The sequence below is a fragment of the Lichenostomus cassidix genome, chromosome 12 (assembly GCF_008360975.1).
Source record: "Lichenostomus cassidix isolate B80296 chromosome 12, HeHo_3.0, whole genome shotgun sequence".
NCBI classification, from domain to species: domain Eukaryota; kingdom Metazoa; phylum Chordata; class Aves; order Passeriformes; family Meliphagidae; genus Lichenostomus; species Lichenostomus cassidix.
Genome location: NC_139493.1, coordinates 19627127 through 19650483, shown reverse-complemented (window position 1 = coordinate 19650483; position 23357 = coordinate 19627127). Strand labels below are relative to the sequence as shown.

The window sequence follows — 23357 nt, the reverse complement described above, 5'->3', positions numbered from 1 at the left end:
CTGTATTTCAAGCAGGGCCAACAAAGGAGTTTTCCTTTCAACTGCTCTTAAAATGCAGAAACTAAAAATCACAGAGTACCCTGAGTGGGAAGGGACCCACAAGGATCATGGAGTTCAACTCCTGGCACTGCACAGGACACCCAACAATCCTACCCTCTCCAGTTCCCCTCTATCCCCTTTCCTTTGGTTTTAGGAGCAGCACTGTGCTCCTGTGAAACTCAGAGCCCATGTTCTGGATCCAGATGTAGCACAGCTGTATACAAAGTTTTCTACCTAGTCTGCCAGTTCATGTCACTGTTGGCTCACAGAGGGATAGCCCAAGTATTTGAAGACTCCACTGAGATGCAGCTCTGACAGTAGGCAAATCTGAGCAGCTCTGGAACTGTATTGGTTTTAGGGTGACTGGTGGGAGTGTGAGTGCTCACTCAGGAATTAATCTCCGAAAATAAAAGTCTGAAGTGCTCATGAGTAAATCCAATACTGAACAGGGTGTTTTAGGCAGTGGACAACACCACTGAGTTAATCACTGTGTAATCTCGCTCCAAACAGAGCTCCCTCCATCAAAACTGGCAAGAGAAAATAGTCCAGTGCTGCTTTTAGACTTAGAACAAATTCTGTGACTGGATGAAAAAGAAACATCTACTGTGCACCTCTGCTCTGGAGCCAGGCTGGGAGAGCTGGGGGTGTTCACCTGGAGAAGAGAAGGCTCCAGGGAGACCTCTGACTTTCCCAGTGCCTAAAGGGGCTCCAGGAGATCTGGAGAGGGACTTGGGGCAAGGGATGGAGGGACAGGAAACAGGGAATGATTTCCCACTGCCAGAGGGCAGGGAGAGATGGGATACTGGGAGGGAATTCTTCCCTGTGAGGGTGGTCAGGCCCTGGCACAGGGTGCCCAGAGAAGCTGTGGCTGCCCCTGGATCCTTGGCAGTGTCCAAGGCCAGGCTGGACAGGGCTTGGAGCAGCCTGGGATGACGAAAGGTGTCCCTGCCCATGGCAGGGGTGGAATGGGTTGGATTTTAAGGCCTCTTCCAACCCAAACCAGTCTGTGAGTCTATGATTCAAAGAGCCTTCAACAGCAGAAGAAAAATGTGAATTGTCAAACTGCCACATTTCTGTATTGCTTTCTGTCTTTATTTTGAGACAGATCAAGAAGCAGTGAAATACCTGTACATCCTTGATGCACTGTTTTTTCTACAGTGTTTTAAATGATGCCTTGAAAAGAAAAAAAGGTGATCAGAAACCTAAACATCTGGAGATTTCTGTGCAAGAGAGACTATTTCATGATGTAGAGACATTAGGAACCTGAGTAACTGGCACATTTTCACTCTTGGATACAACTATCCTGTGCCATCCCTGTTTCTAGAGGTGTCTATATGTGAATTGGAAAGAGTTTAGTGTTCTCAGATCACAATAGATCTTTCCTAAGTGGAGAAGGATTCTGTAATAAACAAAGCAGGGGCCAAAAATATAGAAGGCATTGCAGGATAGATTTGGGTCTTAAATTTCATTTTTAAGGGAAGAGAAAAATACATTAACTCATGTATTTCCTCACCTCTTGCCCGTTCCAGGCTGTAACTGTTCCATCAGGAGATGCAGTACAGGCAATGGACGTTCATTTTCCAGCACCAACATGTTCATTGTTGGACAGATAAGCCATGACAAGTGTTTTTCCTACAATAAAATAAGAGAAAACAACACATCATTAAATAGAGCTGAAAAGTCTGGTTCTCCATGAGCTCTGTTCAGCAAAGTGTTTTAAAGATGTGGAGCTCAGTATATCTGGAAAAACACCCCTGCTGCCCTTTGGCCGCACATTTCTGAGCACAATTAAATGACTGCATGTGGGAGAGTTTCCCTCTCAGTGTTACGTTACAGGTGATAAACAACTGAGTTTACTGCAGGCTCCTCAAACAGATTTGCACTGTTAAGGGAACAGGTTGCTGTGCAGATAATGCACCAAAACATTTTCTGGAGTTGGTTCACGGTCAGGGAAGATGGGAAAGACCCTTCAAAAATTAAGCCATTTCTTGCCCACCATCGATGACCTAATGAGACAGTCACAAGATAAGGGTTTGCGTCACCACCTTTTATGTAAATTCCTTTTTAGGGCTGGTAAGGGAGTGTTACACTTGGCCACTTCATAAAGGAAAACAAACAGATGGAGCTCTATTTTTAGTCCTCTGAGGATATAGCTCACAAATGCCATTTTTCCAGAGGTGATTCGTTGAGTTTCCACATTTCTGCTTATGATCAGCAAAGCTTTTAACAAGGATTTGCACACTAAATTCATGTGACAGTTCCATACAAACCTTTGGAAGTGTTACTTCTGATGCCTAACAGAAAATACACAGGTAGCTTGTTCTAACATGCATCTTTGGGAGTTTCAGCAATACTCAATCAATTCCAACTAAGCATTTTGAAAACTTACCTACAAATGAGGCAAGTAACCAAACCGAACTTTGTTTTCATTACTGCCTAAACCCTGGTGAATATACCATTCCCTCAGATTTTTAGATTCTTTACTGGACACATTTACTGGATCTGTTATTGCTTGGGTAGTTTGAGTGGGTATTTTCCTTGTACAATAATAAAATCCCAAGCAAATCTTTAGGTACCCAAGAGGTGTACCTGTACAACATCAGTGTTTAAGCACTGTACAACCAAACAAAAGTGATTTTGATATTTTAGGCATTGAAAGCAGCTTTACCTGCCCAGGTAGCTGCTCATGCAGGTGTTGCTCCAAAACTCTTGTGCCAGGGAAAGAAAAAATAAAAATTCAGACATTTCAAAGCATTTAACACTCAGGGAAGAGATGGCAGATTGAATCTCTGTTCTGCCACCACAGCCCCAGTTCTTTGAGCCATTGGTGTTATATATTCAAAGAAACTGTAAATGTAAGTGTAGGCTGCTGGGAGTGTTTTCAAAACAAATCAGTGTGGTCATGATTTATGTTGACTTCTTAAAACATGTGAGTAAAAGTCACTGTAATCTTCCATTTTGTGGGGTTTTTTTGCACAAAAGAGGTCATAACTATGTACCATGCAGGGAGAGATTGTGAGACTACAATCATGTATAAAATTAATCTGGTTTTAAAAACAGTAACATCAGTCAGGAACATCACCAGGAACTACTGGGCCAGAGCCCATGAAAAGCCCATGAACTGCCTTCTGGTCACCAGAACAGCACCTCACACAGCAGGCTGGGGTTGTTCCTGCCTCCCATAATTGCTGGCAGGTAGTGGCTGCAGGACAGCTCTCAGACTCTGTGTTCCCTGCTTGTTTTGGCTGGTACCTGTGCAGGTATCCCCTCTGTGTGCGTCAGCACTGGGTGTGCTGGCTGTCATACCTTGATACCGAAAGTGATACACCTGTGTTTGGAGATGGGTGTCGTGCTCCACCTGTGTGTGACAGGGTCACAGGAGGAGGCTGCTGCCCAGTGGCTGCACTGCTGTGGTGATGTTAAAACACACTGCCAGTTCACCGGGTGAATGTGGTAGAATCCAATCCAATTCGACAGGAGATTTGGCTAAAGGAGACAGAGCAGGTGCATGCTGGGGGCAGCCAGAGACACCCAGAGCAGCCCCAGCTCCCAGCCCAGCACTGCAGGGACTTCACAGGTGCTCAGTGTCGGTAGGAGCTCTCAGATGTGAGCAAAGCCAGGGCATAAGGGGAGGGGGGAGGGGTGTAGTGAGACCACAGTTCCTCTCTGTACTAGCAAGCACATAACTATTGTGAACTGATCACACCTCACTCACACCCCCTGGGAGGGCTGCAGGATCACTTGCACCACCTCTACCTCACACACTTGGTGTACAAAGAATTAAGTTGGAGCCTGTGTTTTACTCCCTTATTTCCTCTGTCCTTAAAGGTGCTTTACTTTGATTTCCCCCAAAGTACCTAAAGTAAAATCAAGTGCACCTGGTGGGAGCAGCTCGCCACCAAACTGCCTGCTCCTACCTAAAAGCAGCACTGCATGAAATTTGCCCACCAATACACATTTGCTATCACACCTGGCAGTTCTGGACCTGAAGCTGCCTTACTGATCTCTCCAATTCAGGTGCTCTACTCAGATGAGAGATGTGGTAGCTGCATTTCACAGTGATCTTGCAGCCAGCAGTGTTGTGGGGAGGCTGTTTCAGCCTGGTGAGGGGCTGGGGCAGCCCAAGTTCAGTCCTGCACTGGAGGGGGTCATGGCACTTTCCAGCTCAGCAGCAAGGCAAGCACTGGCCCTGGTCTGGGGGGAACCCACTGGTGCCAGGGTGCCTTACAAAGGCCAGCAGGATGAAACCACCTGGTGGGCTTTTCCTGACTCCCTGTGACAGTGCTCCCTCTCTCCTGTTCTGTGACACCATCAGGGAGGGCCACCAAACAAGGTGTGAGCTGAGCCCACCTTTCTAGCACAAACATCAAAGTAAAAGTGTGGAAAAAAATTTCCAAACAAGCCCAAACCAAGCTTCTGATCCACATTTTTGGTGCCATCTCTGGGTTTCATCCAGTTTCTGTATCCTGAGATGGAACACAACTCATCTGCCTGCTACAAGCCACGGTGGTTTGCACCCAGGCTGGGGAGCACAGGATGTATGAACAGACCTGGACAAGCACACTGGCAGGAAAACCAGAGCCCAGGTCTCCCGAGTGGTAATCCTGCCTGCTGGGCATATTCCCTTCCCTGTGGCCTCTGGGCCATGAAGAGATCATGTCAAAGCCTGCCCCGGTTATATTTTTCATGTTCAGTAAAATTTGAGTCAGTTTGTGCCAAAACCTTCCAGGATTCCCCCTCCCCTATCCTCCATGAGTTATGTTTCCTTGAAAAACCACAACCCTCTCTAAGTACCTTAGAAATGCACCATAAGCATTAAGCCAACACTCGACAATAATAAATGAGGCCAAATTACATGCCAGGATGTGCTGGTGATAATGTTTTCCACTAAAGACAGGAGCAGTGAAATTTTCCGGCATAACAACACTGTCCCCCCACCCTACACAAGTGACCTTTACCTGACCACCCTGTGCCCGTCCAGCCCCAAACCTTCCCCATGTGACAACATCACCACAGGTGACATGCAGAGCTGCTGGGGCAGTGTTGAGGGTGGCCAGCCCGGCGCTGGCTGACCTTTAAATCCATCTTGTCTTGTTTGCATGCCCAAGCGGAAATCACATGTGTGGCACGAGCCTGACCCAGAAATATTGCAGGGAGTAGGATATTTAGTGCGAATAAGGAAGGGCAGGGTCTGCAAGATGAATCACCAAAACAATAATTATCCTGAGGAAAAACCTTGGAGGGTGGATTAGCCATGATAACTGCCCTTTCAAGGTAACAACAATGCGAGCCATCAGCTCTTCTCAGTGGCGAGGGACACAAAATGCTGTAGCACAAAGCTTAAAAATAAAAATGATGGAAGTTCATGAGAAGAGATTGCCCAAGGAAGCATCCTTCACTTCCCAACTGCTCCAGCTTCAGCCTGTGATTGTTATACAATCTGCCACAAGAATTGCTCCAAAAATTATTTTTAGCACACCAGCAGCTTTCAGTGAAAATAAATAAAGGGCCAGACAGTTGCTATAAAGACAGGAAATAAACTTCAGAAACTCCAACTTTTGGCTAAGCAGGGCAACTGAATTACACAGTTCCTGAGTGTGCATGATTATCTCAGATAAGGTGAGCTCTGATAGTTTTCTCTTTTCTTTCTGATCAGCCCAGTTATAACAGCACGGTCAGGGCTTTGTGACCATGCACACCTGGAGCAAACACCAAGGCTGGGAATCTCAGGGTGCTGCAGTCTCTGCTTGCACCTCTGATGTGTATTTCCCATGGCTGTGCCATGTGCAGGCGTAGGGTTCCCAGCCAGCAGCTCCCATGGGCAGCAGCTGCAGAGCTGTGTCCATTCCCACCCCCTAGATGGAGGGCGTGTGGCCACAGCACATTCCCAGAGCAGTGTCCCTCTTCTCCCCAGCACACCCTGCTTGGCTCAGGCACAGGAGTGTGAGTGCCTCCTGAAGAGGCAGAGAGAGCTCTGCTTGCCTGGCATGTAGACAGATTAGAGGAGCTCCAGGCATCCCAAAGATGGGCAGAGCCACGGTGGCAGTGAGGGGGGACAGGACATGGGCTCCCACCAGAGCTGGGAAGAGGCAGAAGCATCTCCAGCCCCTGCAGAGCTCACTGTGGGCAGTGCACCTGCCCGGGCTGCCCATTAACCATAACGACCTGCTGCTAATCAAACATCACTGTGCTGAAGGAGCAATGAGTGAAGGCCTGACTCTGGCTCCCCGTTGAAACAATCTTCTAATTCTTGTTATTGAGCCAAACTTAGGCTCAGCCTAGCCTGCCTTGGCTGAATGCTCTGAGCTACCACATTGTCAGTTGGGACAGATGTTGGAGAGGCGACAATATTTTGCTGCCTTTCAGTTTTACACCCAATTATTTGCCTCAAATCTGCTTTGAGCAGCAGAGGTGCCATGGCCTTGTTTGTGTTTCACCCCATCTGCAACGAGTACTGTAAAAAGTGCTGGCATTCCTTCTGGGAACACTGCCTGGCATGGGTGCTTCCCAGGACAAGATCTGAGTGAAAAAAAAAATGCCTGGGGTCACTCAGGTTCTACCCTGCACCTGAGCAGGAAAGTTCTCTGCAGTGACAGCACTTGGGGCAAATAAACCAGGAGTTGGAAAACGAAACTGCAGCAATCTGTGCTCTGCTCCAGAGGCAAAGTTTGCTGTACTCAGAGCACCAGGCATCGCCTGCCCGTGCATGTTGCTCACCAGACACGAGAGAGGCTCCACCTTGCTCTCAACTGGGCAGGGATGTACTGCCAGACGTGTTCCGAGGAAAGGCTCTTCCTGCTCCTCGGAGGCAGCTGAACCTCTGCCAGCAGCAAGTGTAGGGAGAGCTACGGAAAGTGAAACCACAGCATGAACATGGAGGAGCCTTGAGAAGGCACTTCCCAGGTGCTGCTTCTTCCCTCAGTCTCACAGTTACCACAACACTCTTGTGCCCTTTCCAAGCTGTGGAGGAACTTTAATAATAACAAGAAAATGAACAAAAGCTTTTCCCTCTTCCAGTTGTATGTGGATACCTTTCCATCTCGCAGCTCCTGAGTTATTAGAAGGAGCAAGTAATGGTTCAACTTGCCATTAACAAACCTGTTAACAGCTTTAAGTGCCTCTGCCACCTCCACTTCATTCCGAACTGGGCTGCCAACATTCTCCAGTTTCTCCCCACCAGCCTCCCCTGAGCATCTTCGATGTCTGCTGGCTGGAGTTGGGTCCATCAGCACTTGAAGGGTGGCCTGGGGGCAAGATGAGGTCAAACTACTTTAACATCTACTACTGTTTTATTTGCTTGCTTAGCTGTACATGGAGTTCCCTTCTGACTGCAGTGACATCTCTCCCTTCTGTTTTTAATTTAGGGTTTAACAAAATTATTTTCATATTTTTGTATCCCCAAAACATAAAAACCCCCACCTTCAGCCACAGCTTTTCAGCTTGGACTCGGTCATGCCTCCCTCAGTGACAGAACGAGAGTAAAACACCTTATCAATTTGAACAGATCAGTTTCCTTTACGGTGGAGTTGTTTTCAGCGTGCTGTGATGTGTATTACAAAAGCCAAAGATATAAATGATCAACTGGAAGCTTGAATTAATTTTTCCCTGTGTCTAAATTAGGAGAGTGAGTAATTGCTGCAGTAATCGCAGGCAGAGCCTGTTTATCAATGCCAGTGAATAATTGGCTATCAAACAATAGTGCACTTTGCCTTTGAAAATTCACAACACTCCAACAGGAAGCACACCACCAGTTCTGTACTCGCCTGGTGATTGATGAGAGGAGTGGCAGGATTACAAACGCAGTTTGGGGAAAAGCTTTCTGACGTGTCTCCCCCAAAAGCATCCCTATGCCTCAAGAGTTATCCTTGCAGCAAGGATAAGCACACAGCGGGCTTAGATTACAGCATCTGAAGTCACAGGGCCAAAATAGCACCAGCCTAATTCTGTAATCAATCACTTCTGGTACAGCAGCCAAGTGCTGTACCTGGAAACCACAGGCAGGAGCTGCCTCTTGTTTTTTGATTTTGTACACGCTCCTGTCTGCCGTGGCTCTGATCTCACCCTGTGTCCATTGCAGCATCTGGCAATGTTATCTTCCTTAGGCCCTCCCATTTTCCATGCCAAGCCTATCCTCTTCCCACCATGCTCCTCATCCTTGCTCCTCATCCTTTCCTCTGACAGCTTTGGGTCGTGTCCCTGTCCTGCCGAGGTACCACACCCTCCACCCAGCTACACCAACCCCTCACCTCCACCAGCACTCCAGTGCTGCCACTCCTGATTTTCTCTCCCCTCCTGGCTCTTTATGGACCCTGTGTGCTCACCAAGGCACCCACAGCTCCTCCAGCTCTCAGGACCTCACCTGTGCTCTCTACCTCTTCCAAGCATCTTCCTTTCTCTGAGCTTTCTTGATCAGGAGCAGACATGGTGCAAATAGTTGGGGATCCCTCCTGTTCCTGCTGCTTCCAAGCCCTTTTGCTTGCCCAGCCTCTCCCCATCCTCCTCCATGCTTGATCCAAGGCTCTTTCTTCTCCTCCCAGATTCCCACACACACTCTTGGTGCTGTCAGGTTCTGGAGGGAGAACCCAACCAGTTTCTCACACTGGCATCTCCTTGCTCCTTCAATTGGGCTGCAACTCCTATTTGACTCTCTCAGGCACTCTGAAATGGTTAATCTGCAATATTCTACCCTTAGCACTGCTCTTTCTCACCTCTCTGCTGTGCAAATTGTGATGTGCAGTGTGTTCTGCTCACTGATCATCCAGATAATTCAATTAGTTTTCCTCTCCTCCTCTGTTTGCAGACCTCTCCTCCCTGTCCTTTTCTCAATTTGAAAATTGCACATTTGCTTTCAAGCTTCATTTCAGTCCAGTCTATCCTGTTCTCCCAGAGTCTGGCCTACTGACTGAATTTCACTCCTTTTTTTCCCCCTGGAGCTTTTAACACACCAGAAAATTCATTCTCTCTACCTCTGTACCATTACCTTTCCAATTAAGCTGCTGTAAGATCCAGCTGAATCCAAAGAAATGCATCTGCAACTATGTCTGATGCAATTTCTCACTCGTGGCTCTGTCCTGGCTCCCCAGTTCTCCCAGGAAATATGAGCTGACTGGTTTTCCTCATTTCTCTGGTAGGGTACTGGCCTGTTCTCCCTTCCAACAGCATGTCCATGTCATCTCACCATCTTTCATCCTTCTTTCATCCCTTTTAATTCTAATTATGCTTAGCTCTTTTCATTTAACCTTGAATTCTGTAATTTCCCCTTCACTAACATGAGATACTTTCCAATCTCCTTTCTTTAAGATGTATCAAATGTATCAAAAGGTCCTTGATTTTCTTCCTGTCCTTCCAGACACTGCTCCATCCCATAGCTCACTGCTGTTTGCAGTATGCTGGTGTGTTCCTCCAACAGTTTCCACCCCTCACATCTTATGGAAAATTTTCTGTGGAGATCTCTCATTTCTTCTTCTCACCAAGATTTCAGTCAGTCTCTTCCTTTTATCTCTAGTTCATAAGAAATTAATTTCACAAGAGAATAAGCTTCAGAAATGTCTGAAGGCTTTGTGTGGGCACCTACCCACCCCTGGCCACGGCTCCCCAGTGCTCCCAGGAACTCTCTAGTAAAGGCTGAATTTCTCGGTGTCTTTCTGGGCTTTCCCTTCCACAGCAAACAGACATCATCAGTCCCTGGAACCAGGCCAGCAAAAATGTGAATAGAAAGGTGGTTGAACCCAAAGCAGGAGCCAAGGTCACATCTGGAAGTCCCTCCTAGCTCCAAGAGCAGACACCAAATACTTTGCTTATCCTTGGTGACTATATGAGAGTGTTGGACCCACATATGGAGCTTGTTAGAAAAAGGACCAATTTTGGCAGATTGACACAGCAGTAATTAAGCTTCTGAGTGTCCTCACCTGGCCATCAAAGATGGCCCCAGTTCTGGCTCCAGCCTGGGTGACACCTGAATGGCCACACCAGCGCTGCAGCAATAGGGCAGGACAGAGCTTCTAAGGCACCACAAAGGTTTGAGTTTTCTGACACCAAATCTCTTCATGGGACCTGAGCCAGCAAGGTCTGCTCCAGCCAGCCCTGGCCACCAAACCCCACCAGGCCCCCACAACCCCTTGGGCTCTGATACTGCTTTGCCTCCATTTCCATCTCAGCTGCACGAAGAACAGGCTCGGACTCGATCACGACGTTTTCTGTGTCACTGGACCCCCAGCAGTTTACAGTTATATGTTTAATACCTTTGAAGCATTTACTCCACAATTACTGTTTGGAAATGTGTAACTAGGAGGCTGCTTGGCTGCCTCTGAAGACACCAGGTCTGTGGTAAGCAGATGTGCTGTAAGTGTCTGTACAGGCAACCTTTCCAAAAACAGGGATCAGCTTAGTCAAGCGTTTTCCATGAACACATTTTTGACAGATCAGTTAATACTGTTTACATAACTTTAAACTAAATATTGAACACAAGACTATTTTACCCTTCATCTTGACATATAATATATCTGTGCATAGGTAGATAGGGAAATGTTCCCAGCTTTGCAAGGAGATAGGAAATTATTGCTAAGAGCCCAGATATGTGCAATACAATTCACTTTCTTAGGGTCCACAGAATTGCCCCAAAGCTCTACTATTAGCAAAGGCTGTTTGAACAAACTCGGCTGGAAAACAAAATCCAGTTCAGTACTTTTCCTTTTTTTTTTTTTTTTTTAACCTGTAGTGCTATTTTAAGATGAGTTTTATGGTTCCAGTTTAGGCAATGGCCAAAACGGAAGGGAAAAAAATGACAATATTTCATAAAGTTTACATGCCTTGCTTGTGACTCTGTCTTGCACCATGATATCACCATGTGGCCTCGTGCATTTCTAGTGACATCTTGACATCAGCCTTGTAAAAGTGCATCTCAAATCTTTGAATAGATGAAAAGGGAAGTTTTATTTTGGAAAAAGACAGGGTTTGAGTTCTGTCATTTTAATTATAGTTATATAGAGATATTAATCTAGTCATAGCCTCAGAATGACTATGACTATAACAATCTGCTGATTGTCAGATTTGTAAATATGGTTTAGCCCAAGGTCAGACTTCGTCACAACAGAAAGTGGACCTGTGTCTTTCTGTGCCCTCCTCCCCATCATTCCACTTTCTCCACCCTTTCTCTCCTTCCTGCCATGAACATGAGTTTGCTTCCCCTCATCTCCACATGATTTCCTCATGCTATTTGTTACCCCTTCCCATCCAGGATTGTGTGACTCCGCCCTGCACATGGCCAGGGAATGGACACCACCCTTGTTGTCCAAAGTGTTCCCCACCCAGCCACACGTGCTGGGCACATCACCCAGCCAGCCTGGCCAGCCAAGAGCAGCTCAGGGTGCTGCTGCAGTGGCCAGTGTCCAGCACAGCTCTGCAGTGACCAGTGTCCAGCACAGCTCTGCAGTGACCAGTGCTGCTGCAGTGGCCAGTGTCCTGCTCTGCAGCTCAGAGTGCTCTTGCAGTGACCAGTGCTCAGCACAGCTCTGCCTCCTCCTTCTCCTCACCAATGCCCCCATGCTGGAGTAGCTACCAGAGCTCAGCATTTTCGATGGTAAATTGCTGGTTCCCAGCAGCTTTTGTCACCAAAAGGCACCTGCAGGATTTCAGGTTCTACACCAGCTGGCCACAGTCAGCAAAGATGCACATTCCACATCCAATTTGGCAGCCCAGCTCTCTTTCCTCCACGTGTGCTATTGCTGCTCCACCTCTCTGTAGCCTTTTGGAGAATCTGATGGCTTTGGAACCTTCTTTTAACAGCATCCACAGCTCTCTGGTCCTTACACCGCCTGGAAGACTGTGTTGTGTTTTCTGGATCAGATCCACAGTGTTTAAGACCTTTCTTTGGCAATGAATAATCTGCTTTGACAGTTCATCTTTTCACCTCTGTGTCCATTAATAAATATGTAAAGGAAATGTCATGTCTTTTTTTTAAAAAAAAAGCAAAAATAGTATTTGTCCAAGTGGATGTTGTGATAACGAAGGAATATTATTTTTTGCAAATATGACACATTCCCCAGTGTGTTTGCAACAAGTAACATGTGGGGTGGAATCAGGAAAGTCTCCCAAAGAAGCTGTGCAGGAAAATGAATAATTAAAATAAATCTGGATGAGCAGCATCCCTGTGAACAAATAGCTGTGTTTATGCCTGTCAGGGAATAAAAGGTAAACAAAAAGAAAGAAATGGGCCATTATAGATCTGGAAGTCACTGCATGATGTGCAATGGGCACCTGGTGACACTTGCACGTTGCTTGAGGGAACAGACAATGCAGACCAGCGAGGCTCATGTATTTAGTTCAAAATGACTGGCAAAAAGAGGTTTGTTTCTCCAATTCTGCTGCTGATGTTAAGGATTACTGCTGAACAGAGAATTTTCTTCATGTATATTAATGATTAGCTCCTTCTCTGGTATGTGCAGCAAGAGCAGGGTCCAAACTCCAAGCACTCCAGGTGGTACCAAGGGAGGGGGGCACAGCCTGCAGTTGTAGCAGGGCTAATCCCAATCCCAGTTTGGAGTACAGCCCCAGCACCAGTCCAGTGTGTGCCTGGATGTGCCACAGGAGGCAGGGAAACCACTCGGTGCAACCACAGGTGCTCCCAGAGACAGCACAGGGAAAAGATTGAGGGATTTGCGAAACAGCACCTGAACAGCCTCCAAATTCTTTGGGTTCATTTAACACTGTGTTTTTTCAGAATTGATGGTCATGTCTTCATACAGAGAGACATCCTCAACTCCCAGACACAATCATATGATTTTGCCTGAGAAACAAGGCTGGATGGAACTCAGGAGTTCAGGCTTGGAGCAGCTTCACAACACATTACTTTGGTTTGGATGTAAACTATTCCTCTATTCGTATTTGGATTAAAAGTCTGAGGAAACCCTAGCCCAGAGAAACCTTGGACTCACAGGCCATGTTTCCAGGAGCTTCCCAGGCTGTGTCTATGTCCAAAAGCCGTGAGATGTGTTAGAGGCCATGGCAGAGGAGAGCCTGCCTGGTGCTCACACACAGGCACAGCTCTGCACCACTCTGACACAAACTAGTTGTGTCTTCCACGTCACTGAACAGCCAGTAAAATCCTAAATCGTCCAACCAGAGCACCTCTTTCCTCATCCAAAATCTTCTAGTGCCTTCTCATCATCCATCCCCCTCCTCACCAAGCTCTCACAGCCCTCTGAGCCCATCAGTTACTAATTAGATGGAACTACAGATAATTCGATTCCAGGCAACTGTGCTTGCCCAAACTACTTCTGCTTCCTGGCTTGCATTGACTGCTGGGGTCTCCATGTGCCTGGCCTGGGGGGAACTCCACCTGGAGCTCACCTGGGTGGGATTGGGGATCAGAGCTTCCCTCCCAAGGGGTGTCTCCCTTGGGCTTCTCTGACCATTGGCCTGAGCTAGCCAGACACCTGTTTGTGTCACCAAATCAATTGATCAGAAGGCGATTAATCACAACAGGGCACATGCCACATTCTTATTGCCACAAGGGTCCCAAACCTGACAGGGCTTGCCCTGGGAAGGTGGTGTGGTCAGTCCTGCCAGGCAGGGCAGGTGGCTCTCACCCTCCCTGAGCTCTGACCTGCTGCAGCTCCTCACAGAATTCACTGCTCACAGGGAACAACTCTGCAGTAGCCTTTTTATTGCTCCTTCTGCAGAAACACGAATACATCTGTAAACTGAGAAGTCACTGTGGTTGCTGATGATTTGATATATTGCAGGAGTGGGCCAAGAAGAGCCCTGGGTTTGTGAATGTTATTTATTTATTTATTATATCTTTTTTTTCACATGCTTTTAGGAGGCAGGAGATTCTTAATACAGAGAGCATTGGTATATTAACCTTACATTTCCGCTACTGAAAGGACTCTCTGGTCTGACTTCTACAGGAGATGTTTTGACAACAAAACACAGCAGCTATGATTAGCCTGATAAAAGGGAGCCAGAACTGGAGTATTGATGGTATGTGCATCTAGGATCTAGTTACAAAATGGGCTTTTAACCACATTTTCCCTTGTGAATTCCTGTTATCAGAGGCCATCTTAAAAAAAAAAAAAAGGGGAAAAAAAAAGACAGACAACTTTTTTTTTTTTTTCATTTTAGGTGGGTATTTTCCTTGTATTTCTTTATGCTTATGAAAAATGAGACATTAATAACCCTGACCAGAACCACACACTGAGCAGATGTGTGCTGTGCAAACTTCCTTACTCGGCTTCACTGCCCCATGCCGAGAGCAGGAGCAGCACTGAACCTCTTGAGCTCCTGGATCCTGTGGTTTTGTGAAGGAGCTCAACAGTCCCAAAGGATTGTATCGAGACCAACAGTCTTTTCAAGCTTCATTTTTTTTTGATCTAATTTATTTTGAGAATACATTTTCAGAGCTGATTAGCTGGCGTACTAAATCATTGCACTGTCTAACCCCAAAAAGCAGCTCTGACAAACAATTAACAATAGAAACACCATTGTGGCAACAAGTGATGGATGGCTCCAGGGTGTAGCTTGGGCCTAGGCTTTGTTCAGAAGAAAGTTGCTGCTGCTAAATAAAGACATGGGTAGTAAAAGGTGAGAGCAGAGAGATGATATCTGGAATAAAACTATTTGCTCTGCTTGGGGGGTGTTTTCTTACAGCACTGAGCATCTCAGGAGAGGCAGGAGAGCTCTGTGGCTCAGGTCATGAGTCAGAAACTGCCAGGCACCATGGAATCATGGAATGGTTTGGGTGGGAAGGGACCTTAAACCTCATCTCCCTCATCTCATTCCACCCCTTGCCATGGCAGGGACACTTTCCACTATCCCAGGTTGCTCCGAGCCCTGTCCAGCCTGGCCTTGGACACTTCCAGGGATCCAGAAGCAGCCACAGCTTCTCTGGGCACCCTGTGGAGGGCCTCAGCACCCTCACAGGGAAGAGTTTCTACCCTAAATCCCATTGAAGGCTAGCCTCCTTCAGCTTAAGGCCATTCCTCCTTGTCCTGTCAACCTAGACCCTTGCAAAGTCCCTTTCCAGCCTTCCTGTTGTCCAGTTTAGGCACTGAGAAGACCAGCAGAACCAAACCTCCTCTTGCCACAGCCTGGGATGAATCAGGCTCTCAGGCTGTCTCCTGTTCCCCCTCAGGCACAGCTCAGCCTCTCCATGCCTGCAGGCTGGGCACAGAGCTGAGGGCACTGCTCTGTCCCTGCCTGGCACACAGGAGCTGATTCCAGGCCTGCAGAGCTTCCTGTGGCTCCCCAGTCCCTGGAGCTGTTCCCCAGTCCGGCTGCCAGCATCCCACTCCGGCCATGTCCACACACCAGCTGCTCAGGGGCTGCTGACCACACAGCAGCTCTGCTCCCTGGGGCACAGAGGGCCACACTCTTCGCCTGCCTTAGATTCCCTCCCTTGTAAGGTCAGAGGAACATGTTTGGAACAGGCCTGCCACTTCCTGACAGCACAGACAGCAAAAGCTTCCTCCCAAGTTCCTGCAGAGAGACCTCAGGGTTCTTCCAGAAGAATCCAGAGACCTGCTTTTTGTACCTGCAGATATTTTCTCATGAACCGGGAGCTCTGGGATTCTTTTAAATCCTTTTAAGAGCATGGTTTTGAGTTAATTTCTATTGCCACAGGCAATTTCCTGATTCCTACTGTTCTGTCATTAATCTCTGATTGTTGTTCTAAGTTCTGTGTTAATTTACCAATTTGCCTGTAACTTATTACTCTACTCTGTAAAGAGAAGTAAAATAATTTATCATAATGCCTCATATTGATTTTATTATGCAGATGTTAGAATCTGTTTATCAGAAGTAATAAATATGAAGACATAGTGTAAAAAAGGAAGCTGGATATGCATGCCCTGAACCAGTAGGTAAGGATTAATTACTTCAGACCACTCAAAAGACATCATAGTTGAAAGGATGATTTAAAGTCTACAGCATTTAAAAAAATTATTAAAAAGCCCAAGAAACTGCAAACAAGCCAAACTATCTCCTGTAATCTGCACAGGAATGTTATTTTATGTATGCTTCAAATGCATCTAGGTCACAACTTTTTTAGGAAAGAACAGAGTAAGAGAAAGTAATTGATTAGTCCAGTAGTTTATTTTCTGAATTGAAATTCAGAGTAATTTATTTTCCTTGACCTATCCCATACCTGTGTGCTGTGTTAAACAGATGTGGTTGAATTATACTAATCATCACTAGCTTCAGCATCAGAAATAAATAAATATATAAATAAATAAGAAAAATTAAGCATAAAGATCTCCTTTATGTGCCAGATCACCACAGTGGGGAATATTGACCAAAACTCAGAAGCAAATTTAAAATGACCTCCTGGTTGTTTTAGTGTTCAAAGGGTAGATTTGCTCTTTGGAAAGGAAGCTCAGTTTCAGGATGAGACTCCTGAGACATTCTGTGCCCATTTCTGCCCAAGGACTATTGAACCAACGTGACCAGTTGTACTAAGAGCAACAAAAAAAGCAACAACCCCCACCTCCATCGTGTGTCCCTGAGGCCTCTTCAGCAGCAGCTCTGTCGCTCACCTGCAGGATTTTGGAGGTTGTTTGGGACTGCCCTGGCCCTAAGGAGCTCCAGTGATGGTTTGGGACATTGTTGTCCTGAGCTATATGTGGAGCAAAACTGGAACCCCTTCACTCACACATGCGCACAGGCAAAGCAGATGCTTTGGTGCCTGACTGCAGTGACAGGGTCTGCTCTGCCCCTCAGGAACTGCTCCATGTGCACAGAGAGCCAGGCACATCCACACTGCCTTGCTGACTGATCAAACTGATGCCACACGATGGCAACAGGCCAGATGTTTGGGCAAGGTGCAGCCCAAACCGCTGCCATGTCCCCTCCTGGGGTGAGGCAAAAAGCCATGTTTGCTGGAGGAGCCTGTGGTGTGCAGGCTACGGCAGCTCTCCCAAACCCTCGGGTTGTCGCACACCTGTCCCTGCCACTCCCTGCGTGTGGCACTGCAGTGGGGCACGGCTCTGTCAGCACCAACTCAGCATCTTCCTTGCTGGTCAAGGAGGTGATGGGCAACTGCAGACTGGAATATGTCCCTTCTACTGCCTCTTAATGGCGCTTCCCTCTGCTGGGAGGTTTCCCACCCAAAGAGGATCTGCCTTAAGCCTTGAATTTATTCTCATCAATACCTGCTGCCCTCTATTCACACCCATCGGCTCTGGCCCATCCCTTTGTCCCTGGTGCTGGGTGTGCTCCAGATTTGTGAGCCTGCTTTATTCCACTGGAGGCTGCAAAAGCCTTGGGGCAGCTGCTGCCACCACCCCAAATGCCCTCCCTGTAGGGCTGAGGGATGCCCACTGCTGCCTGCTGTTCTTCCTTCTACAGCCATCCTTCCCCCTCTACCCGCTCTTCCCTCTTTGTCCTCTCTTCCCTCTCCATCCGTTTTTTCCTCTCCATCCTCCCTTCCCTCTGCATTCTCTTTTTTCTCCATCCACTCTCCCCTCTCCATCCACTTTTCCCTCTCCGCTCCGCTCAGCTCCCCGGGGCTGCAGTTCCGGCCGCGCCCGCCAGGTGTCGCTCCGACAAAGAGGTTGCGGCAGGCGCTGTCCGCGGGGCTCGGGGCGTCCGCGCTCCCCCCGCTCCGCCCCGCACCGCTCCCCCTGCACCGCCCCGAGACCACCAAACCCTGCTCACCCGCACCCTGCACCCCCGAACCCTTCACCCCCGAACCCTGCACCCTCCTCACCCCGCAGTCCTGCGCTCCCACACCCCGCACCCCCGCACACTCGGCAGTCCCCGCACCCCCGCATTTCGCTCCCTCCTCCGCCCTTGGTCTGGGTCAGGCTGCCCGCTGGCTCCGGCCGCCGTGGGAAGGGCGGCCCGGCCGCATGGAGAGGCTGCGGGGAGCTAAGGTGATGTGAATCATCGGCCGCTCCGTGAAACTCGGAGCGATGGAGAGGCGGACTGGGACACCCCTTTCCCTGCCCCGGGTGCACGGCAGGGACGGACCTGGCCGCCCACCCCCCAGGACCGGCTGCAGCCCTCTTGGTCCTCCCTCTGGAGTGGTTCGGGAGAGCGGGGGTTCCGTGCGAACGCACCCGCTGCCCCGCGAGAGGGACTCCCGGGGGCTCAGGACCGGCTCCTTGGAGGGACCATGAGGGATCCTGTCATCGTGTTTTTGTTTTCAGAAAAACATTATCAGCAGAACAATTCCCGCACCACACCCCTGTTATCATTTAGGTAACCTCCCTGTTTGAAATATTTTAAGTGGATAATAAAATAGTCACCATATCCGTGTAAATTCCCGCAACGAGGAGCCGGAATCCTCCTCCCGGCCGGGCCGCCCCCCCGCCCCGCGGCAGGCAGGCGGCTCCGCGGAGCGCCCCGGCTGCCGCAGCCCCCGGGCCGCCCTCGCCTTGGGCTCGGACAGCGGACAGCCGACCTGAGCCCACTGCCACGCGGGGCCGGCGGGACCGAGCCCTGCCCTGTCTCTGGAAGAACTGGTCACAAAACCAGCGGGGAGGTCACTGTGGGCACACGGGGCTCTCTCTTGGCCGCTGGGGGCCGGGGGAGGAGGCCGTCCCCAGCACCTGCCGGTGAGGACGGGGCGGCTCTCCGGGGATGCTGCGGCCGCCCGGGGCTCACCTCGGCGCGGGGACCGGGAGGCTGCGGGACAGCCCGCGACACGCGGGAGGCAGACCGGGGGGAGGAGCGTCGGGACAAACGCATAAAACCGGCCCCAGGTGCTCGGCGGCCCCGGCGAGCGGGCGGCGAGCGCGGAGTCAAAGCTTCGGCCCCGCTGCCGGCGCGGAGCAGCGCGGGTGCGGGCCGAGCCGAGCCGAGCCGGGCGCGGCGGCCCCAATGCCGCCCGGCGGGCCGGGGCCAGCCCCGGGGGCGCCCCCCGGTGACACCCCCCGGAGTCCCCGCCGCGTTCCCCAGGGCCGTGCCCGCAGGAGGAGCATCGCCCTGAGCCTGCCTGCAGGCAGGTGATCCGTCTGCCGTTCCTGGTTCCCCTTCTTCCCACCTCCCCGCCTTTCTTTCCCCCCCCGGCTGGACAACTCCCTCCTTTGGAGAACACGCCCAAATATCTGAAAAAGAGAGAAAGAGAGAAAAAAAAAAAAAAGGGGGGGGGAAAGAAGAAGAGAGAGAGACAATTCATACTGAAGGTGGAGACGCGGCCAGCGCTCGCGGGACCCCGCAGCCCATCCAGAGCCCGCAGCCCCGCGCTCCCCGTGACAGCGCCCGCGGCCGGAGCGGGGCTGGGAGCGCGGGTGGAGCGGAGCCCCGGCGGGGCCATGGTGAGAAGCGGCGGGGGCTCGGCGCGGAGCGGCCGGCGCTGCGGGGCGCGGCGGGGGCTGCCCCGCTCGGCCGGGCGGCCGTGACCACGGCAGTGCCACCAGGGACGGACCGGCCCCAGCCCCGAGCGCGCTGGGCATCGTTTCGCGTGTTGGTCTGAGCTACGGCAAGCAAGGAATATGAACAGGAAAACAAGGCGCTGGATCTTCCACATCTTCCTGAGCCTGGGGATTGTGTATATCAAGATCGGGTAAGTAACTTTTTTTTTTTTTTGTCTTTCTTTTATAACAACCGCGCTCTCGCGCGCGCTCAGCCCAACCTGCCCAGACCTGTTATTATTTAACTCGGGAAGTCTTAAAAAAAAAAAAAAATGATGGTGGTGGGGATCACGATTATTTCTCAGAAGACAGGTAAATTGCCCGTACCTCGGAGCGACCCTCCAGCGGGGCGAGGTGGCGGCCCCGGCGATGTGCGGGGTTGCGAGGGGCTGGGCAACGGTCCCTGTCGGGAGGAGACACCCGGGGGGATCCCCTTCCCCAGCCCTGCCGGCGGTCCCTGGTGCGGGCTGCTCCGGTCGCTCCCGTCGCTCCCTGCCGGTACCTGCCCGCGCGTCCCGCGGGGACGTCCCTCGGCGGCTGCCGCCCGAGAAGACAACGCCGCCCGCCCCGAGTGGGGCGCAGGGAGGGTGGCGGCGCTCCGGTCCCGCAGCATCCCCGGCCCAGCACGACCCTTCCAGGTGCGATGGGTGCGGGAGGAGGCGGCGCTGCCCCGGGGCAGGGAGCGTGGGTTTGTCCCCCTTCCTTCCCTCCCTTCCTACCTCCCTCCCTCCCCCCCTCCCTCTCTCCTCTAACTGTTCGACAGGTTTGGGAAAACCCTCCCAGCCCGTTGCCTGTGCGTGGCCCGGGCAGGCAGTGCCGCTGCATGTGCTTTAATTCACGAACGAGGAAGTTTGGTCCTGTTTTGGCAGGAGCCCACGCGCTGCTTATCTCTGCCTTGGCTTGGAGAGAGGGAGAGGGAAGCGACAGGGGGAAAGGCGGGTGTTTTCCGGGGGCACCTGCCAACGCCGGGCCCTGCAGCACAGGAAGGCAGAGGATGCTGCGTCTGCCTCTGGGACGAGCCTCCCTTCAGCCACCCCCGGTGTCTTGTCGTTGCAGGGGTTTCTCCTCTGTGGTGGCCCTGGGAGCCAGCATCATCTGTAACAAAATCCCGGGGCTGGCCCCCCGGCAGCGGGCGATCTGCCAGAGCAGGCCCGACGCGATCATTGTCATCGGGGAAGGGTCCCAGATGGGCATCAACGAGTGCCAGTTCCAGTTTCGCAACGGGCGCTGGAACTGCTCGGCCCTGGGCGAGAGGACCGTCTTCGGCAAGGAGCTCAAAGTGGGTACGTTGCTCTCGGCTCACTCTGCCCCGCCATGGCACCAGCGGGGACACACGGAGGGCCATGGGCTCGGCTGCTGGGCTGGGGGAAGAGCAGCTCCCAGCTCGTGCCAGCCGGGGCAGGACAGGATGTGAGTGTGTGCACCTCGACGCTGTTGCTGTCGTTGCCAACGTGCTCTATCCCGGCAGGGCACCTGCCTGTGGTTCACTTCCATGTGTGTCAGCTTCCACCACAGTATTTCACTGTCCTGCTCTCAGAAATCCTCTCCAAAACGTCTCCCATTTGTGTGCACAGGACAGCAGCGTTATTCATGTACTTAGGGATGAAAAAAAGGAGTTTGGTTCCTGTTGAAGGCAGCGGTCAGAGACAGAATGCTGAGAAGAGCTGGAATTACATTTCTGGGGTGCAGACATCTCCACAGGGATACTGGCCTGTTGTTTGTACCTGGTGGGACTCAGGCACGGCAATCAGTCTTGCTGTAAGAGATTCCCACCACACAAAATAGTTCTCCTATAGCAGCTGCATCCAGTGCCCTCTCTGCCACGAGAAAGAGTGGGTGTGTTCTGGTTTGAGATGTCAGGGCATTTACAAATACTGTTCCAATCAACTGACAGAAGATTCCACTTCCTTTTTCCATGTTTTCAGTTATTGCAGCAGTACAAAATATATCAAAATTCTTAACTAAAGCAGCATTAATAATAACAAACATAAATACCCAAAGAAATGGGGTTGAGGTTAAAGCTCTCATATCCCCATTCTGAAAAACACTCGAAGCGAAGTTTACTTGGTGTTTTTTGATTCCACAGCACTTAAAATGCAAAGACCAAGGAATGTGTTTTCCAAATAAAGGGTAGGTTTTTTTAGAGCCACCATTGAAAGCTAATCACTCACAGCACTGCATTCCTCATTCAGAAGTTGAAGTTGTGATCTGTGGTTTCCAGTCTTGAGTTCTCGCTGTCTCTTCCCCATGTAAAATGAAATCTCAAAAAACCAGAAACCACATCAAACAATGTTTAGCATGGTAGAAAACATGGATATTTCATGAGGACAGAAGACAGCACAGAGAACAGGAGCTAGGAGAGCCCTGAGCAGCTGTGGGGGAGCCCTCTGGACGGATTGGCCCCAGGCACTGCTCAGTCGTATTTGCAGGATATGTTCCCAGTACCTCATTCCTGGCATTCCCACGAAATGCAGAGATGCAGCCTTGCCACTCTGCTCTGGAACTCCTGAGAACACTGTGCATGTATTTTATCACATCTGATATGTGCACTCTGATATGTGTTTTCCAAAACTTAGATATTTAGGGAAAGAATAGGAAAAGAACAACATGACTCTGTTTGAAAGCCCCATCTTTCAACACCTTTGATAATCAGAGTGGCTCAAGTAGAGAAGGTAAAAAGCCCCCTGCACAACAGTGGAAACCATCTGAAAATGGACCATTTTTTCAGATTAGCTCATTGTTTCTCTTCCTTGAGCTGACCTCTTCCTGTCAGTGATGCATGCAAGTGTTTGCCACTTATGTCAGTGAAGAGTCCATTTGGATGGCTGACAGATCTGGGCTCATTTAGCCTAAGACCAACATTTCCTTAAACAGAAAATGTGAGAAGGATTTTTACTTCTCCAAGAAATCAGAAAATTGCGGAGTTGTTGTGGTCTGTTGTGCAAACATGCTCTCAGTTCCTTCCCTCCCTCTGAAAATTGAATTATTTAGCTAGCAGGTTATATTTAGGTCCTTTTAAAAAAAGTCAATATTAAAGGAAGTAGACTTTGATCTGTCTTTGAGGTGATAACTCTTAATATATTCTATCTATCCATTACAAGGCAAAGATGGATAGGACAAATTCTTTGTTGGTTTCAGAACACAGCCAAGAGTTGAATGGCATCCAAATTACAAAACTCCATAAAACTCATTTAAAGAATTAAAAAACCTTCAAATTTAAACAGGTTATATATTTTAATTTTAAACTAAACTTTGAAAAAAATCACAGAGGGTTGAAATCCAATGGCGAATTTTTCTCTTGCACAGACGTTCCTGCAGTCTCAAGGATAAAACCACTCAGGCTCTCAAACATCATGAAATATTTTAATGTAACTGTTCCTGCTCAGGTGGTCTCCTTGTTCTTCTGCTTCTTCCCTATCAGCAGGTGTAGCAACCTTGAATATCTGACACAGCTCATCTTTCTGTGGCTAAAAGGGAAAAGCATCTCTTGCTCTTTCCCAAGGATCTCTGTCAGGGTGTGCTCCAGGTTACCATCCAGAGAAATAATATTTTGCTTTGTTTAAAAAGGGTGCAACCTACGTGCCATAAAGCTGTAAGTCAGATTTGGTGCCCACAAACAGGACATCAAGCCTGAGGGTCTTGCCTTAAACAGCAAAGAGAGAGATGTGTGATGTGAGGGACCATATACCCCCATAAGAAGTTTTTCAAGGTGACAGAGCACAAGAACAGTCCAGGTTACCATTAGGTGAAGATAATGTACCCTTGTTGCTTTTTTAATTAGCCTTTGGCATGGTGTGTTACAAAATACCATTCCAACAACAACTAATACACTAGTCCCTTCTCTAGCATTTAACAACTGATTGTATTTTTCAGGCAATTTCATCCTTAAAGTCATTGTCTGGGGAGTGTGAGGGGCACCTTTGTCTTGCCACTTGCAATAAAGTCAGTGAGCCACACATGACCTCATCC

At 49.5% G+C, this 23357-nt stretch overlaps 1 protein-coding gene across 1 annotated transcript in view; it reads left to right on the top strand.

Moving 5' to 3' along the window:
- Positions 1-18746: 18746 nt before the first annotated feature.
- The window catches only part of WNT7A (Wnt family member 7A), a 36789-nt gene continuing 32178 nt past the window's right edge, over positions 18747-23357 (top strand). The window contains exons 1-2 of the mRNA XM_085073136.1: positions 18747-19540; positions 20445-20671. Coding sequence (XP_084929262.1) covers positions 19470-19540; positions 20445-20671 — 298 coding nt within the window. The 5' untranslated portion in view covers positions 18747-19469. The remainder of the gene's footprint in view (positions 19541-20444; positions 20672-23357) is intronic.